Source organism: Neodiprion fabricii, chromosome 3 (assembly GCF_021155785.1).
Source record: "Neodiprion fabricii isolate iyNeoFabr1 chromosome 3, iyNeoFabr1.1, whole genome shotgun sequence".
Lineage (NCBI taxonomy): Eukaryota > Metazoa > Arthropoda > Insecta > Hymenoptera > Diprionidae > Neodiprion > Neodiprion fabricii.
In genome coordinates this window covers 35366568-35385129 of record NC_060241.1, presented here as the reverse complement: position 1 = coordinate 35385129, position 18562 = coordinate 35366568, and the positions used below count along the sequence as shown (strand labels likewise).

General features: G+C 37.4%; 1 protein-coding gene across 7 annotated transcripts in view; it reads right to left on the bottom strand.

Moving 5' to 3' along the window:
• The window catches only part of LOC124177459 (KH domain-containing, RNA-binding, signal transduction-associated protein 2-like), a 69706-nt gene extending 51611 nt beyond the window's left edge, over positions 1-18095 (bottom strand). For 6 of the 7 annotated variants that reach the window (XR_006869614.1, XR_006869615.1, XM_046559839.1 and 3 more), the window contains exon 1: positions 17749-18095. Coding sequence is in view for 5 of the 7 variants with exons in the window: in XM_046559839.1 (XP_046415795.1) it covers positions 17749-17953 (205 nt within the window). In the remaining 2 variants the exon portion in view is untranslated. The remainder of the gene's footprint in view (positions 1-17748) is intronic. The other variant, XM_046559840.1, reaches the window with a different exon arrangement.
• Positions 18096-18562: the final 467 nt, after the last annotated feature.

Sequence of the window (18562 nt, the reverse complement as noted above, 5' to 3'; positions counted from 1 at the left end):
TCGGGTGCAGCGTGTGCGGTATAATTCGTGACAGTAGCGTGCAGGGTACTTTGAACTAACAATAAAACATACTTACACGCGTCATTTCTATCCGCTGCACAAATCTCTCTGGCTACAAAGTAACCGTGAATAATGCGGAATTTAATGCCACGAAACGCGAGCGTCGAAATATCATTTTCTATTAATATAATTAGAAACAATGTAAAGAAAAAATCAAAAAAAAAAAAAAAAAAAAATCAAGTACGATACACGTATTAAATATCCAGATTTATAATCGCAAAGCCGTGTCAAAATTTGATCTATTAATTTGCACAAAAGCTCTGTAACATGCGGTGAAGTCTACATCAATACAATTACGACGTTGTATTGAATTTCAAAGGAAATTTAATCTCCTTGACTTCGTGCAGAATAATTATGGGCGCGTTCGTGTCAAAATCAAGGATCGGATACCATCCGACATCAACGTCTGAAGTTAGGCGAGCAACAGAACTCTTGGGCGTAAATTCGCGCGCACACGCACACAGACACATAATCCCTATAAATCAGTCATCTTTGTAACGAGACGTTGCCATAAGCTTTGGTTAAGGGGACACGAAAAGCCTTTGCGCTGAATATACATACGAAGAAGGATAGGTTGAACAGTTTAACCTCAAGAAGGATAACCCTTAATTTTCTCACCCAACATCACTCGACGCCTAATTTATCACACGCATTATTCAAAGTTAAACGAAAGATCGCGAGATCGTTAGCAATATAAATAAAGTTCGAAGTTTGATCGAAAAAGTGTCGATATATCCACAGCATTACGTAGTAAAACCAGTTAGCAACAAACTTTCGAAGGTTCAGCGTCGCGGAGTTTCTTCCGGAAAAGTTTCTTGCTCCATCGGCAAAAGCGGTGAGGATATCGGAATTGAATTGACCGATATACGCAAGACGCGCCTCTGCATTACATTACTTTGCATAAATATTTGTATATAACTATACATACATCGACCTGTCATACACGCCTATAATGGGACAAATAATTTTCGAGCCTGGTTTACAGATTAACGCGCGGCACTTGGCCGCGGATGATTAACGAGCTTTAAATGAAGCGAATAATCATGAGAGACTGCTGTGCGAGGCGAGGATGCCGATCGATGGAGGCCCTCGAGCTTTCGAAAGCCTAGGGGCCGAGCTTGATTCCTTGCATCACGAGTTAATAACAACCGGGTTATCCACGACCCGTCTTTTTTCCCCCTTTTTTAATTTTTTTTCTTATTTTTTTTTTTTTTTTCATTTTCATACCTCGTCTTCTTTCTCCTTTTCTCCTTCAGCCCGCCAGGCTGCGTGAACCTTCTTCGATGTTATACACTTTAGAAAAATCTACGGGAGAATATCTCTTGCAACCGCTATTCAAATTCATCCGCATCCTTAACCACGAGCCCAATGAGATGGAAAAATGAAGTGAGATGGGGAAGAAACTGGTTCGGAAATTAGTAAGAAAATATCGGTTACCGAGACGGAGAGTTATTTCTTTTTTTTTTTTTTTAAATATTCGACAAGTCGCTGTAATTGTTTTTCACTTCTTCTCGGAAACATATTTAAGTTATAAGCGTGACTCTTATAACTTAAAAGGGTTGCGGAAATAATAATTCCTGAGTCTCAACGACTTGGGTTGATGTAGAAACGATACTAAAACATTATATTAACACCAATTACAAATAATTACATAAATAATAAATAAAATAATTATAACACTTATAGTCACCTAAATCAACAACAATGTCGGTTTTGACGATCGGGATTATAGGCTTAGTTGACAATGAAAAGAATAAGTTTACAATATAATTTACAATATATTTTACTGAGTATCCACTATAACACTAGTGGATGTCTCGAGCGCCTGTCAATCACTCCCCTCTCTCCCGAGGCGATGATTCCGCGATGGTCACTCTTGCTTATCCTTTCCGTAACCCGTTCAGCGTGTTTGTTGTTTTTCAGAGATAAGTTTGGGTAAACAGGCCGCAAACTTACACATATATTAATAAAAAAAAAAGTTCACGTTGATGTTTCGTTTTTTCTTCTTTCACGCTTCGGCAAGGCTTGAAAGCAATTCGTTATACGTATTGAATAGAAATAACTTTCGAGATATTACCGGCATAATTATATAAAACAATGTGCGATATAGAAGGGAATCCTTGCAGGGAAATTGAGAGAATTGATTTACTCGGAAACTAGATGAATTGCTAAACTTGAGAAAACGACTTTACAAGAGCGATACGAATTGGATTGCCTGCCAACCGTGTACAATAGATTTGTGCGTGTAGTTGGAAGAGAGGGAAACATGAAACACCGAACACGTCAAGTGTGAAAACCTATGAGACAGACGCAAGAATCCATCGAACTTTCTGTACGAAAGGCGCGTATTTCTAGAATTGCGAGAGAAAGAGCAAAACTTTTCAAGACCTGTGAAACAAACGGAAAAGAAATGAAGTGAAAATCTTCGGTTACGAAATGTACGTTTTTTTTTGTTTTTTTTTTTTTTTATTAAAAATTGCCTTCTTCAAAATTTCTGTAAGATCTTGACGCTTATTGGATTCAAGATGGTCAGTTTGCGACAACATTATGAATTAAGTCTCGATGTTTGACTTAGTTCAAAAAGACAGGGACTGTTACAGAAGTAAATAATGATAAAAGCTTGCTTAGCTTGTGTATGTGAGCTTAGTATGAAAAATCGGAACAAATGTAAGAACCATCGATATATTTACCTGTATACATCAATAACGGGGACGTAAAGATTTTATCTTTCTACATCAGAGAGGGTGTACTAAGAAAGTTAGACATCGGAGGGCGAAACTCACAGTAGTAAAATAACATACGGCCGATTATCGACAGCAATTCTTTTACACGCGATAAATTACTAATTGCAATCCTTGTAAGAATTACGATCATCTTTTGGCACGTCGTAAAACTGTTAGCAGTAATAAAATACTCGCTCAAATCCGTATAATACAGTGATAAAATTAAGCTCGTAAGGAGGAGGAAAAAAAAAAAAGATGAAAGACGTTACGGCTAAATTTCCTGATTGACAGAACTTATTTTCCTCCCAGTCCCGAAGGCGAACTTTCGTTGAGAGATTTTTACGAGATTTTGCCTTTCATCCGATTTTTTCGCCGTTTTACCTCTTTGACAAAATTTGCGCTTCCCCGAACAAAAATTATGCTACGATATCTCCAATAAAATAATTATCTACAGTTATCGAGGTAAAAGATGCTTATTGTATTTCATTTGATTTGATAATACAACACGTAATTGTAAAGTTTACTCGTCGAATAATTTACTTACAGGCGGGATTCCTTCTAATCTCATTTCCGTACTTATGTTTGTGTGTAAGAATATGGTTTGGAAAAACTTTTCATGCTAAGCCAATCGTGTCGCAAAGTTTTTCACCAACGGTTTTGTTTTTCTCTGTTTCTTTTTCGTATTGTATACCGAAAGACGGTGGAAAGAATTTTTATGTTCAATCGAATTAAGCGTTTTTTTCTACCCCATTTTCACTACCAAGCTTACGCGTTTCGGATGACAAAGAGCAGCACGACCAAGTTAGTTTCTGCGCTCCTCTCGGAATCTAATTTTCTATGATAACTGAGAAAAGTGAAAAAAAAAAAAAAAAGAAATAGAGGAAAAAGAAGAAGAAGCTACGATACAAAAGCTCGTTTACCCGTGTATGATATACAGGTAGTAATCAGAACTAGACTTTCGAAGTGTAAAAAATTAAGTACAATTGTAACGCAGTAAGTAAAAGCGCGTTGTTACATTAAGCGACAATCTCAATTTTTGTTCGTCTATAAGATAATAGTTCGAGCTTCGCATGGTTGATCGAGGAATAATTATTAGCACTAGACCCCCGTCGATAGATCGATCAATCAATCAATCCATCGGCTAACGATGCCACGTCGCATTAACGCACTTCCTGAAGGGACGTATCATCGTCCTCAAGCCTGTCTGCTTGTACACGACGCGTACGTTGTAATATCCGAGAGACAGCGGCAAGAACACGGGGACAACGACGAGGGTGAGGAAGCGTATTTGCTCGAATGCGATTCGTGCGACTTTCTCGACTTCTCGGATACTTGTGAAAAATGGCGACGATAAGCGATTTGCAATGCGTAAATACTATGTAGGAACATTCGTCACCGCGCGTTCTCGATAATGCAAAAATATAGAAATTAGAAAGAAAAATGCATGAGTTAATAATTGATATTTGAAAAGAAAGTGTGGATTTTATATTCGAATATTATTCCACCAGGTAGATAATTTTCTATCATTTTAGTAAGCTGTACATGTTAGTATTCTAATATAGGTTTCATGTATCCAAAAATTTGAACAGATCTTTTTTCTGCATGGTAATAAATTTCAACTTTACACGTTGCTTAATTTTCGTAGTTATAATTCAACGCTAAAAAACCATAATCAGCGCATTTCACACAGGGAAAAAGAATAATTTTCACGTTTCTCATCGAACCGTGTAAACGTACAATGCAATACAAACAGTGAGATAATTGCTCGATCGGTTATAAAAGTCGATTTTTTTATGTATTTACATTAATACGCCACCTTTGGTTAAATTTATTTTCTAATTCTGTTATTTCACTTGTGCCATTTACAGTTAAACCAAATAACCGTATAAACGCGACGGTATTTTTCATCATGTCGATTGCAGATCGTGTATGAGAATTCTTGAGAAGCGCAGCCGGATCGTCGGCTATATAATCCCGCACATACGAACGTACAGGTGTATTATATACGCGTATAGATAATAGGTCTGGTGGGCATCATAAAAGCAGCAGCGACGAATGCAATAAACAATTTCCCTCTATGCACACATATATATATATATACGTCTATATATATGTATAGACCAAATACATAATAACGATTGAATAATGTACGAGGAATGCATGGGAATATCATGAGAAACCCGCAAGTCACGCGTTTTGATCAATTTTTCAAGAAAATCTGTGAACCGACAATATTCCGGTATCTTAGACGATCAGGCGGATAGTATAAGAACAACGGCACGGAGACTTTTAAATATTTAAAAGGAAAACTTCCAAGCAGCCGATGTAACGAGAAGCGTGTCTCTTCTATCGTCGAGCTCGAATAGCGTTCAAGATTTAACCCTGCAACTTTTATACCGAGGGACAGTAAATATTGTCTCTTACATCGTTTTGCGATTGCGGTCGGAAGTCGTTGCGAAAAAAATAAATAAATGAATAAACGCACACGAAGCAGAACACAGAAAGAGACCAATTATTTACAATTTTATTATATTTCAGTGCCGTTATTGATTTATTTTCAATTTTTTAACCGATAATAAGAACGTAGAGAAAGTTATTATGTAAAATTACTGTAACGAATTAATCGTTGTTTAATTCATTTATAATGGATTCTCAAGTAGAAATAATTTCGATTATAAAATTTGTCAAAAAAAACAAACAAAAAACAATGTAATATTGTTAAATTTACAGATGTTATGATCGATTTTCGTATCCCATCGTATCATGAATAGTTTTAGAAACAAAATCAAATTTCTTTTTCACCGAGTGGCCGTGCATCACAGTCCTAAGCGAAAGAATTTCTCCATTACGTGAAGCCGTTTTCAGGTACCTTTGTTCTATGATATACGATTATGGAGGGTACGGACACTCGGTCAGCACTTCTTCGCGTGCGTAGAACGACGACGAGCCCATTCGCAAACCTCTCTCGAGTATCTCTAGCGCAATTCTCTTCGACGATAAGAATCGCCTCGCCAAAAAAAGGAATGGAGAAAAACAAAATGAAAATTATGCGCGTCACGAGACGAGATAAACGTTCTATATCACACGAATTCGTTCGGTTTATTTATTTATCTATGAAACTTTAATATTCGACTGGGAATTAATCAACAATAATGAAATTTCAACAATTGCACAACCGAAATTAAAATATGCAATTATACACGCATGCTTCTTTCGTCCACTTTTTCTACCCGTTTTATCAAAGTGTCAAATAATCCCCACGAATCCAACGACGTGTCTACTTAGTTACAACTTACAAATAACACTATACTTTATACGGAGCATTCCACATCAAATTAGTAACTCATGTACCTCATTCTCTTTGATTTCAATCATTTTTCAGTATCATGTTCGCACTGCTCTGAAAATATCTCGTGAATTGTTTTCAAAAATCACATTTTGAATCATAAAATCGGTGTAAACTTGTTAAGATTTAAAAAAAAAAACGCCGTTTCCGTAATTGGTTTTTCAATTTTGTATAAATTTCACCAGTGGCTGAAGAGAAAATTTAAAGAAATTCCCGAGACCCTTTTAGGTTGGTAAGAACATTACACTAAAATATGATCAGAATCGAAGTGGGAGGTGAGGTACTTGGGCTGCTAATTTTCCATGTAATCTCCCATACGTATCTAATACAACGCGACTCGAGTTACACGTACAACAATCCACACAATGTCATCGCACACGTGCCTCAATTATCAATTTTGTCTAACAAAAACAATAATACGCGAAACGTAAAATGTAATTCACATTTCATCTCGCGTTTATGCTCTGTGTTATTACACGCCAACCGTTTCTGCGGCAAAAGCACCGCCGGAGGCTAGTATTTTGTGTAGGTACGTGTAATCACGAGTGCCTAGTGCGTATGTATATACGTGCCAACTTAGCAACAAAAAGAAAGAAAGAAAGAAAGAAGAAGAGACGAAGAAAAGAGAAAAAAACAATTTTAATTCGCGAATCGCGAAACATCCCAGGCGTAAAGAGTGTAGGATTATAGGAGATGAAAAAGAAGAAGAAAAATTGCTCAAAAGTTGTCTGGCAATTACTCTTGTTCCTGTTATTATTATTACTTTCATATAGTAATCGCAGCGACGCGATGACGTTTATACGAATCGTTTTTCCTTACGGCAATTAAATTGTCTCCAACTGTTACATGTGTAATAACGTAACTCGTGTTATTATTACTAATAACTTACGTTGGATGTGTGCGGCGACGAATTCATTGTCAGTATCATCATTCGCGTGACGTTGCAATTACCTCAGACACGCAACTAGGCAAGGTATATAATAAATAAACTAAATTACTCGTCCCCTTGTAATGTTGCCGGGGGATATTCGGGCTCGTACGGACCCTACGAGGCATTCTAGCAACATGGAGAACAGAGAAGCATGTGGAAAATTATAAAATATGAACAATGTTTATGCGCCGTTAAATCTCATACACGTATACATTTATGTAACGTATGTAACAAACGAGGAATTTACAGGGCGTCTGCTGCAATTGAGAATTTAGATTCCAGGACTATTGATCCAAGAGTTTCAGAAACGATTAACCGACAAATTCCAGGACAATAATTTGATTCTCTTATCAATTTTTAAGGACGTGATAAGTTGGTTGTATGTGTTGATTTGGAGAAATTTATGCAGCAGTTTATTTAATACTATACACAGTGAATTGCTATCGACTGCACGATCCGTCGTCTGCTAAAATTTGCTTCACAATATACAGAATAAACACTGTCTCTGTGCATGTGACGAAAACCGAATCTGCCCGTAAAATTTTTTCCATATAACGCTACAAATCACGTTTACACATGCACGTAAGTATAACGTATTGTGATTTTATGACAACAAATTTCGTCAAAAAATACCACAGAACAATCGGCTAAGTGCTGACAGATTTGAAACACTACGCACAGCAATTTCATGTCGTTTGGTTTTTTTTTCCGATTCAAAATGTCATCTCAAGCACGCATATTGGTTTGATAGTACTGAAACTTGAAAATTAGTCCGGAAGGGTCCGGTTTACGTCACTCGTACTTGTGCAACGAACACCCTCCTAGCATAGCTATGAAGAGGCGATAACTGGCCCGAGTAGGGCCAGCACTGCATTAAAGCATTAAACTGTACGAAACTCGCTGCCATGAACGTATAATAAGCGAGCGAGGTCTGTAATAACGTGTCATGGATATACATGAATGCGAGATTCCCGCTTAACGATTACACGGAATCAGAAAAATTAACGCAACGACGTTAATCATTGATAATATGAATGTAGATCCGGCAGTTGATGAAAAAAAAAAAAAAAAAAAAAATAGACGAAAATTTAATTGAAGAAAAAATTGATTGTATTGTTAAAATTCAAAAGGATTGTAGGTACGTCATAATCACTGAAGTCGTGCAGTTGAATTATCGTTTCAAACGGACCAATGGTTGATTAACTTTGGTTCAATGGAAGCGCAGTGTTGGAACGTTACTTTGAATAATCAATATTTCTTGACGGTTATAACGCTCTAGAAAAATATTGCTTCCACGTTATTTTATCGACTCGGAATTTCGACCGATCGATCTTTAACAATAATGTAATTTACAGTAAATGAAATTCAAGTCAAGCTATTCAAAAGCACAAAATGCTCAACTTCAGGCTCAATATAAAAATGTTTAATTTACATGATACAGTATTACTCGTGTTTTCTCATTGTCTCAATAAAATTGAAAATACATAAAATAATTGTATATTTTCACGTAAAACGTGAGGAATTTTTGTTTGAAAGACAAAAAAAAAAAAAAAGTAAATAAAAATTGCGCTCGTACGTTATATCGATGGGGAAAAAAATTGTAAATACCTCGGGGCATCGAGTGGGTAATATTTTTGTAGCCACGCTACGATAACGGTATGTAATAAAATAAAAATATTACATTACCGAACGTGCAGTGACAGATATCTGAGAGAATAGAGGATATCCGAGGTGGCTGCACGGCTATTCGAATGGACCCGTTTAAAGTCATGCAGTACTCCTACCCTTACCGACCGAGAAAACTCACCTTTTTTTTTTCGTCCTGTATTACATAAACAAACGAGCGGAAAGGTTTCAAATTTCGACTGTGCATCGCTCTTTTGTAAAAGCTAAAGTCAGAAAAAATACTCACATCCCAAAAATCGTGAAACAAAAATATGCGGTTTGTTGACTATTCTCACATTTCCGTTCGTTTGTTTATGTAATATGGGAAGAAAAAGAGTGAGTTTGCTCGGTCGGTTAGGGTAGGATTACTACGCAACCTTTGGTGCACTACGAGGTGACCTAACGATACGAAAATGATGAACACGTCGCGTACCTTATACTCAAACATAATTTCCCCTGATGCAGATTATCACAGATCTATCACCAGTGTACACGGGAACCGAATGCACACACTGTGAAAAATTTCATTTCTCATGGTTACTAGAAAATTCTAGTAAAATGAGCGTCGTTGAAATAACGGTTCGAAGATTATTGAAGTTATGCAAGAAAATGTGGTTACGAGTAACTATTCAATGTGATCACAGTCGTTGATACTAAATTTTCTAGTTATTGTAACGTTAAATTTGTTCGTTCGGTTAACTGAATTTTATCAGTTAAAAAATAAGGCGTTGAAATTGATCAATCACTGCTAAAATAATTACCTATATGGCTATAGTAACAGAGGAAAAAAAAAAAAATAAAAAAAAAAAAAAAAGTACGAGTAGCCATAATGAAAAATAACACGAGAAGTGAAAAAACCCGAATTGAATGTAATTTAAAAAAATAAAAATTCATATTTAATGAAATTTTTCACAAGACTTTTCAATTGTTTGTCTCGCTTTTAGTTTCTAAACCAAATAATGTGTGAGAAAAAATTTGGCGCCGATCTATCGAGTCTATCAAATTATTGAGGAATAAAATCAAACCCCTGGAGCAAAAAATTTACATCTCGGTAAAAAAAGTTTTTTTTTTTTTAAATATATGATCCTTAGAATTAAAATAAAAAATTGCCGATGGTGAAAGTCAGAGCTAGGTCAGTTTGGGTCGGAATGCCTCATACACACCAGACTTTCTCGGTGCGTATATAATGCCGCGTCTAAACTCAGGTTTCGTCGCAAAAGCAGATTGCGTAATCCTTGTACCCAAGTACGAAATATTTACCAATTCGCAGGAAAATAGGCCTACGCAATGCTTCTCCTCTTATACCTTTTGATAATTTCGTTACCGAACCACCATCCCTACAGTAGTTGTTACGCGAGTGTTTTGCGAAGGGTACAACGTCAGTTGATAATTTACACTTCATAATCGTGTGACATCAGCGAAACGATTGTTAATTTGTTACCAAATGCAAACACGGACATCGTTACATAAACAAATATTGTCCGTCATTTATACATATATATATATGTATATATATACACATATATATTTCGCACGTCCGTCGCAATTATTGAGAATTACGCAAGTGCAGATCACCAAATTTCTCTGCAAGTGCGGAGAATCTCTGTGTAAATCTATCGATCGGTTAACCTTACGTAATTGTCATCGTAATCCAACCGCATTATCCCTCTTTTCTATTTAGTTGTTGGCCAACTTTTTGCACTTACAACGACTTTATTTTATTTCGCAAGCTACATTTTACCACTTAAATGTTATTTCAGGTGTACCGGGCTCTTTTTCTTACGATATACTAGCGCGTATCACGAAGCAGTCGGCGAACCGAGAAATTCATGCAGCGTAGATCAAAGTGCAAATTATAATTATTATATGTATACGTATATATATATATGTACGTATATGTATACGCTCGCTTGCATTATAAATACGCGACTGCCGTAGATGCATTTATGCAGCACTACTCGTGAAACCCCGGAAAATTAAAATGGATTTTGAAACATGAGTCGAGCCTGGAGCGGTTCGAGAGGTGAAATTACCCATTTTCTCGATAATTATTACAGTACTAGAGTGTAAGAAGCCTTGCTCGTAAAAAACTTGTATATATGTATCATGTATGTGTACCACAAAGTGCAACACAAATATACGCTAAATAAAACTCATTGATTCGCTTCGCATAAAGAAAGTGTTATACTTATTATAGAATCTATAATATTATTTTATTCCTCAATTTCGATTAAAAAAATAGATCGTTTCGGTCAAATTCGTTTATACGCGACTTGTAATTCTCGTTCTTCTACGTTTTATACGTCCGTTTTATTTTTTTAACCTGATTATTTTCTTCGGGAGAAATTCGAATGTTCCGTTATTTAGTTTCCTGTAATTTCTACGCATCTTTTTTCTAATACTTCTTCAAGCGTAGGGTAGGTTTGTATATTACACCAGTGGTAAAATTGATTACCGTATATACACGTGATTTAAACTCGATTAATGTCATTTACTAGAAGTATAAAAGCGTTCAATAAAACCGCATCACATATTCCGAAACACGTTACGCGTCCAAATATGAAAGAGCAGAATGTAAGTACCTACTTAAGTACCTCAACTTGAAAGCAGTAATTAGTGGATTACGCAGTAATAACTGGAAGTGGAAAAGAGAAAGATGACGAAAGAAGATCGCGAACAGAGCAACAAAGAGGAACCGTTTTTACAACGGTGTTCCAAAATTCCAATATTATCGCAATCATGACGACGCGTTGAAAAACCTGCGATGAATAATAAAATTGCCTGGTGTTAGAAAATTGATGAAGATTAAGGAAGACACCGCCCCAACGAACGGGAAGTTAGAAAATGCGGTGTGAAAATCGTGTGCGGTAAAAAAGCGATGGTATCGATTTAAAAAAATAAATAAATAAAAAACAAAAACAGATCGCGAAGCGGAAATGGATACACCTGCAGTCGTTCGAAGGAGAGAAAATTTAATTTCCTGCACATCTTGATAAAGTTCTGTAAACAGGAAAAGGAAGGGCCGTGTAGGTACAAGATGTATCTACATTGCACCGCGTCGTATCCGGCAAAGATCGCACATCGCGGGAGACGAGATAGCGGTCTGTTAAGTAGAAGAAGAAGAAGAAGCAGAAGCGGCGGAGGAGGAAAAAGGGAGAAAAAGAAAAAAGTGAAACAGATCGATAAATACATCCATATGTGCGCCCGTACAGAGATTATACGTCCAAAACCCTGCCTGCAGTCTTTTATTCCTCGGTCTTTCGAGTATCTTTGTCGAACTGATTCCCATTTCCTCGGAATGGTCTACAATCGTCTTTTCATCTTATTCTTATTCCTCGTCTTATTCGTCTTCTATACTCGGTTGCTTTGCTACTTTTCTCACGTACGCACACCAAAGGCAAATGCACATGTATCGCATAAAGAAGAGACCTGCATGTCCAACTCAGCTGCCGCGTATTTGGTCGGGCGAATTGTTGGCCGCCTATAACGATTGCGTTTGTATTGAAGTAGGGCTGGAGTACCCGTGTAACCTACTTGATCAGGATAAGGAAGGGATGAATAACCTTGTCGTTAAACCTGACGAATGGAGGAACGTTTCGTTCGCACGGACCATTGCAGGATCACATCTTCGTCTTCGTTTGCCCCCCAAAGGAGAAGGTCGCGAGTCGCTGATCGTCCGTGTCTCCGAATCAAGAAACCCTTTTCCCTTGGGGGGGATTCATAGTCGCTTTTGGCCCGTCTACTCACAATGTACAGTCTTCGACTCCAGATTAACGAGTCTCTTTCGCCCCTCTTCGCGCCTGACTGATTTTACAGAATTATCTACAAGAATCCTCCTTAAAAGAACATCGGGAGAAGAAAAAAAAAAAAAAAAAAAATCATAGAACCCGTTCCGATACTCGAATCAAATAACAGTCGTACCAACATTTGTTCTCAGGTTCTCTTCTATTGTACGGGAAATCCAATGCACAACGTGCGAATATTTGGAATGAAAAACAGGTCTTTTTACTAATTGATTTATCACCGCAATCTTTACAAGATATACATGGGACTTTCCACGCCAACTTAGTAAACGGTTGATCACGATATTTTTTAATTTACGATCCTTGAAGAGCTTCCAAGAATTTTCTTCAAATTTTTTGAATCACTTGTCTTTACTCTACGATGAAACATTTTCACCCAAGCTTTCAGAATGGCAACTAATTTTTTTACTTATTTTTTTATTTTCCTTATCATTTTTTCTATTATCATGCCTATTGAAAATCTATTTGAAAAAAAAAACCAAACGATTAATAAAACAGAAAAGGGATTTTAAAAATAATATAGAAAAACGAGGACTAACTCTGCATCTTGGATGAAAATGTTTCATTTAGGAAACCCAATGTTTTTTTCTCTTGTTTCATAAAAATCAATTTGGGTATTTTTGACACGAGTTTTTAAAACATCACATGGTTAAAACGACTGATTCAAAGAATTTGAAAAAAATTTTGAAAACTTCTCAGGCACCGTACCAACGTAGAAGAAATCCTTGGTGAGATTAAAAAATGTCATAGTCAACCGTTTACCGAGTTGGCGTGGAAAGTCCCACATGCATATATATACAACCACATTTCTAGAGTACAGACATGATGTGAATTTTCATATCTCATGTGTACCTGATAATCGGTTGGTTAATTATTCGCAAGATCTTCTCCAAGAAACTTAGATTGCGTCCGTGGTATTTGCAAGCAAACCGCATGGGTTCATCCCCCTCCAACCCCTGTCATATTGACAATTAGACCTGGGCTTATACAAGCTTACGTGCAAAAGCTTTGGGCAGCGAGGACTCGGTTGCGGTGAAATCCTCAGATTCAATGTGACATTTACACGTTGCGCTAAAGCTTATATATATAAAACTATTATTATCAGGATGCCGCAGCCGTCCGATTCGATGTGTCGATTTAATATACGACGAAAGTGCGGTGAACCGTGTTTTAATCAATAATTCAAATACTTCCAAGGAGGATGCGAAAAAGTCAAAATCAGCTGGCCGTGATCTCGACTATAATCTGCGAGATCGCAGCAAGCCGTGCAGCATTAATCGATGGGTAAAATTGACCGTATCAACAATAAGCGAGTAACGTTGACAAATTGAAATATGTACTCTGATTGATAGGAGGTACTTGTTTTACTACCGATAAATTCATATTCACCAAAGCCTACCGGAAATTCAAATGACAGAAATTTACTCCGCTAATCATTTGGGTGATAAAATCACCACATTCAATATTGATATTATAATAATTTCCTCTTCGATCATCGTAAAAGAATCGACATATATGTATACATATACAGGAATGTGAAATGTTGAACCTGCTGTCACATCACGCATTAATTCGATACGTATCGAATCTCGAAGTAGAAGAGTGAAAAAAAATGCATAATATATGATATAATATCTATTCCAGTATTTTATTACCTGGAGTAGTTACAACGTAAGCTTTTGGGAAAGAATTGAGACGAAATGCGTTAGCGCGATACAATGTCGCCAATTTTGGAAATGAAAATATAAAGTAACCAGTGTGTGTGTGTGGGTCTGTGTAAAGAAAAAAAAAAAAAAAAAAAAAAAAAGGAAAGCGAAAACAAGCGAAACAAATAAAAATAACAAAACCCAGTTACTTAGAGTGCATCTCGTCCAGCGTCAGGCGTAAAAAAGCCCGTTGAATTTTCCTATGGCGGCCATTTCCAGAATTATTACAGTTGGTGGGGTAGTATTTTCAGAATTAACACATTAACAATTGTTTTCCTTCATTAGCGAAGAGTAATTCTCGTAACAATTATCAAAGGGTTCGGCCTCCCCTAAACGAGGCTGCGCCGCGCCGCGCGGATTATAATGGAAACTTTTTGCAGGTACCGATGATGATAATGGTGATGATGATGGTGATGATGATGATGATGATGACTGTTGGCTCCACGGTAATAGGAAGCTATAGAAATTTACGACACGACTGCGTGCGGGCAGCTAGATTGGAGCGAAAAGGATGAAAAAAAAAAAAATAAATATAAAATAGATATAAACAAATACAATTATTGGATGATATCGAACAAGTGAAAAGCCCAAAGTTATTACGATACTGTTTCTGGCGTTCCATCGCGGGACGGATTTCCGCCGCCAGAGTTCAAAATTGTGACATAAAGAATATTCTTTCGCAAGGATATCATATTTTTCCGTTACATATTGTTCCTTTTTTTCGATTTTTTTTTTATTTATTTTTTTTATTTTCTCGCTTTTCACGCAGTCTAATCCGTATAAGTATATAAGAGAAAGGGGGGAAAAAACAAATACGTGTCACCCACATCTCATCTCTCAGTTTCGTAATTTCAGAGAATAACACAACCGTCGCCGGGATAATGCGTGTTTGTGTGTGTGTGTGTGATAATGTTATGTAAAAGTAATGCACATACGCCTTACATACGTATGTACATGTATGTATATGTATTACTATATATATATATATATATATACGTGTAATAATAAAAGTAGCAAGAAGAGAGTTTATTCTTCTGCTTGCTCGTGCAAACGAAGGCAGAGGAGGAAGACACGACAGAATTTACCATATAAACGGTGTCGTTCCCCGGCCTCGTCTCGACGTCCTCGTGCAGTATAAGCCCTTTTAAATACACTTATTTCAGCGTTATAATTCGGACGTATAAGCACAATTCACGTACGTTACGTGTTGCGTATGTACTCATATCTAAGCATAAGACTTTCCCATGACTTGCTTGCTTCGTACATTTAAAAAAAAACGCAGCATGTGCACAGCGGCGGCTCTTGAATTCCCGCGTGCTTCTTGAGCTTTGGCGAATTGGGCGGAAGTCAGAGAATTATACTGCAGAGGTGAAAGGAAATACGGAAATTCGTAGAGAAAAATTTACCCGTTACTATGTATCACTAGATTATGGGTGCAATTACCAAGTTTTTGTCAAACCGGAAGTTATTTTACGAATACAAATAAAAAAAAAATTGTTTTTCATTGATTCATTATTACGCGATACCTATTTGCAACGATGGAAATAAATTTTTTAGGATTCAAGACATGGATTTGATATAATATTATATAATAAGTTGTATGTATGTGCACGAAGTGTGTTACTATAAAAAGTATACGAGTCGCGGCATTTCGATGGGCCTATTTTGAAATTGAAATTTTTTTGTCTTACCCATTTCTTACGGGCTGCATTAATTTGACTAAATTTTCTTAGCTATAAAGTATGGCAAAAGAGAGAGAAGAAAAATGTTTAATCACACGAAGAAGTTGCGCCTCTCCTCCTCCTCCTCGTCGTTTGCGTGCTCGGCGAAACAAACTCATGACTAAAACATTGGCCCTGTACATAATACGTATGTATATGTATACGCGTAGGGCGTAGAAATTGAATCGAATTCAATGGGAAAAAATCGTGGTAGAAAAAAGATAACTGATATAATAACGATGACGATAAAACTTTGGGTAGATGTGTAAAAAAGAAAAACGTATGGAGCAAAGTCGCATATTTGCATATTTTTAACCCTAATGCAACTTTATTTTCATGAGGTTGAAGTTAGAAACGTTACTTTAACGATGCATGTTTAGGAAAATCATTAGTTCGCACTCTCAGGGTTGTCTGAAATTCATTGCACAGTTTGCAAAATAGCCAAAAACTGTGAGAATAACACGTAACTGTAATTGTCACGTTTACCGATTACGTGAATGTAATTACCGTGTATTATTATACGGGTCGTGACGATTTTTGGATCATTAAGCAGCTAGCTCCGAAATTGGAAATTAAATACACGCGACAACGACACGGATGTATTTGACATTATTATTATTATTATTATTATTTCTATATTTCTTTCTCCGACTCTTTCAACTACCTAGTCTGCTGGTAGATATGTACTTTTCTACCTGTAAGTCGGCCTCGCCTGTGTGTAAATATAATAAATAAATAAATAAGTAAACATTGTACGAAGGGCCTCCGGGGTTTTTTCAATTTCATGGTATCGCTGAGAAACATTAATTTTCTACTTACGACTATACTACGTTGATAATTAATTAATCTACTCTCTGAATCATTGAACTACTTCATTGACTCGATGGCATCGTGGAAATAGACAAACAGGTCTGTTATAATATATGACGCTACAAGAATATATTCTTGAATATTTTATACTGCGCCTGCAAGCACGTAAAATTGTTTGTATCGTAGAATTTGGAATAGCAATTAATTCTTTTTGTACTAAAGATAAATGAATCTCTCGTAAGTTTTACGCACAATGTGCACGAATTTTTCAGAGATGGAAAGATTTTTGTTCATGGATGAAAGCACAACTTCAGAGACGACGTTTTCGTATTACATCACTAAATGGAGTCTGTCCGTCGATGAATTACTTCGCCACGAGGTTTAAATCAATAAATTTAACGCAACGCGACGCACTTCCAGTTAAATCCTTTATTATTTGGTCGTACTTTCAGGAGGGAATGAAATTGATCGACCCCACAATGATTACAAATTAAACCGTATAATTTCATAAACTCTCTTAACGGAACCCCGGAGAGTTTATTCTATCCTATAAAAACATACGGAATGAATTTTGTACAAACGTTTCGTCAAGTGACTAACTTTCCTGAAATCAACCGACGATCAGAAAAAACTGTAAGCAAATTTTTAACATCAAACTTCTTCGCGGATTAAAAATGCGAATAATAATTAAAGGGAATGAAACGGACCTGGGACGTATCCCTCCGATGGTAAGCCAGGGTCCGTCCTTACCCTCCACGAGGATTCAAACAACAGGACAAAAAGGGCGAATGAACGAATTCTCGCAGTGACGCGAATAAGGCCAGGATTTGTGTACATACGCACACAGGCGTGCATGCATTCGGCTGACAAGATGGCGGCAGCGGCGGATGTATCAACCGTGCGAAAAACATCGATTCGACAATGCCCGGCAGGCGCGAGGTCCGAGGGTTCGTAAAAATCGCAGAGGGTGTTTCGAGACTGACCTTGATCGATGAGTCGATGGGCGTTGGGCCACTTGGATCCATCGAGCTCCAACTTCTCCTGCAGCAGCTCCCTGACGTATTCCCCGGCCTTGTCGGCCTGATGGTCCTTCTCCTCGCGCTCCTTCTCGAGCGGTATCCTCGGCTTGCTCTCGCTGCTGTCCTCCCGCTGATACTTATATTCACCATTGCTCGATCTGTCGGCCATTATTACAGATATTTTACTTATTTTGTCGGCTTTTCGGAACAGTTTAAACGCGATAATACGGCGATATTGCCAGGGACGCACGGCGCGGTGATTCAGGCGACGAACTGTGTGGACGGCACAATGGCGGACAGCGCCGAACGCGATGCGCAACGGCACGAATCGAGCTTTGTCACGCCGCCGCTCGGGGCGCCACAATCGACGCACGCCGATGCCGAGAGCAACAACGGCTGTCCGATACTCGGCCTCCCCCCCCAACACGGACGCCGCGCCGCGACGTCTGACTCTCGATCCTCTCGATGTGTTTCAAGCACGCGTCGAGTGCTGATAAAAGCGGAGGCCCGTGAGATGCAACTTTTTATTTTCTCTTAGGATAGTACGCGTTTGTTTTTTTCCTTTAGGTATTTTTGGTTACGTGGAATTGAAATACAGCGCTGGTATTTTTACGGCACGTCGAGAGTTATTTTTATGCATGATATGCGTGTCGATAGATTTTTTAAGAATTTTTATTAGAGAATAAAATATAGTGAATATAGAAGCGAATGTTTTTTTAAACTTACCAATCAGCTGCGACTTTTATTGTTTACTTGCGTAATAGGGGAGAAATTCGGA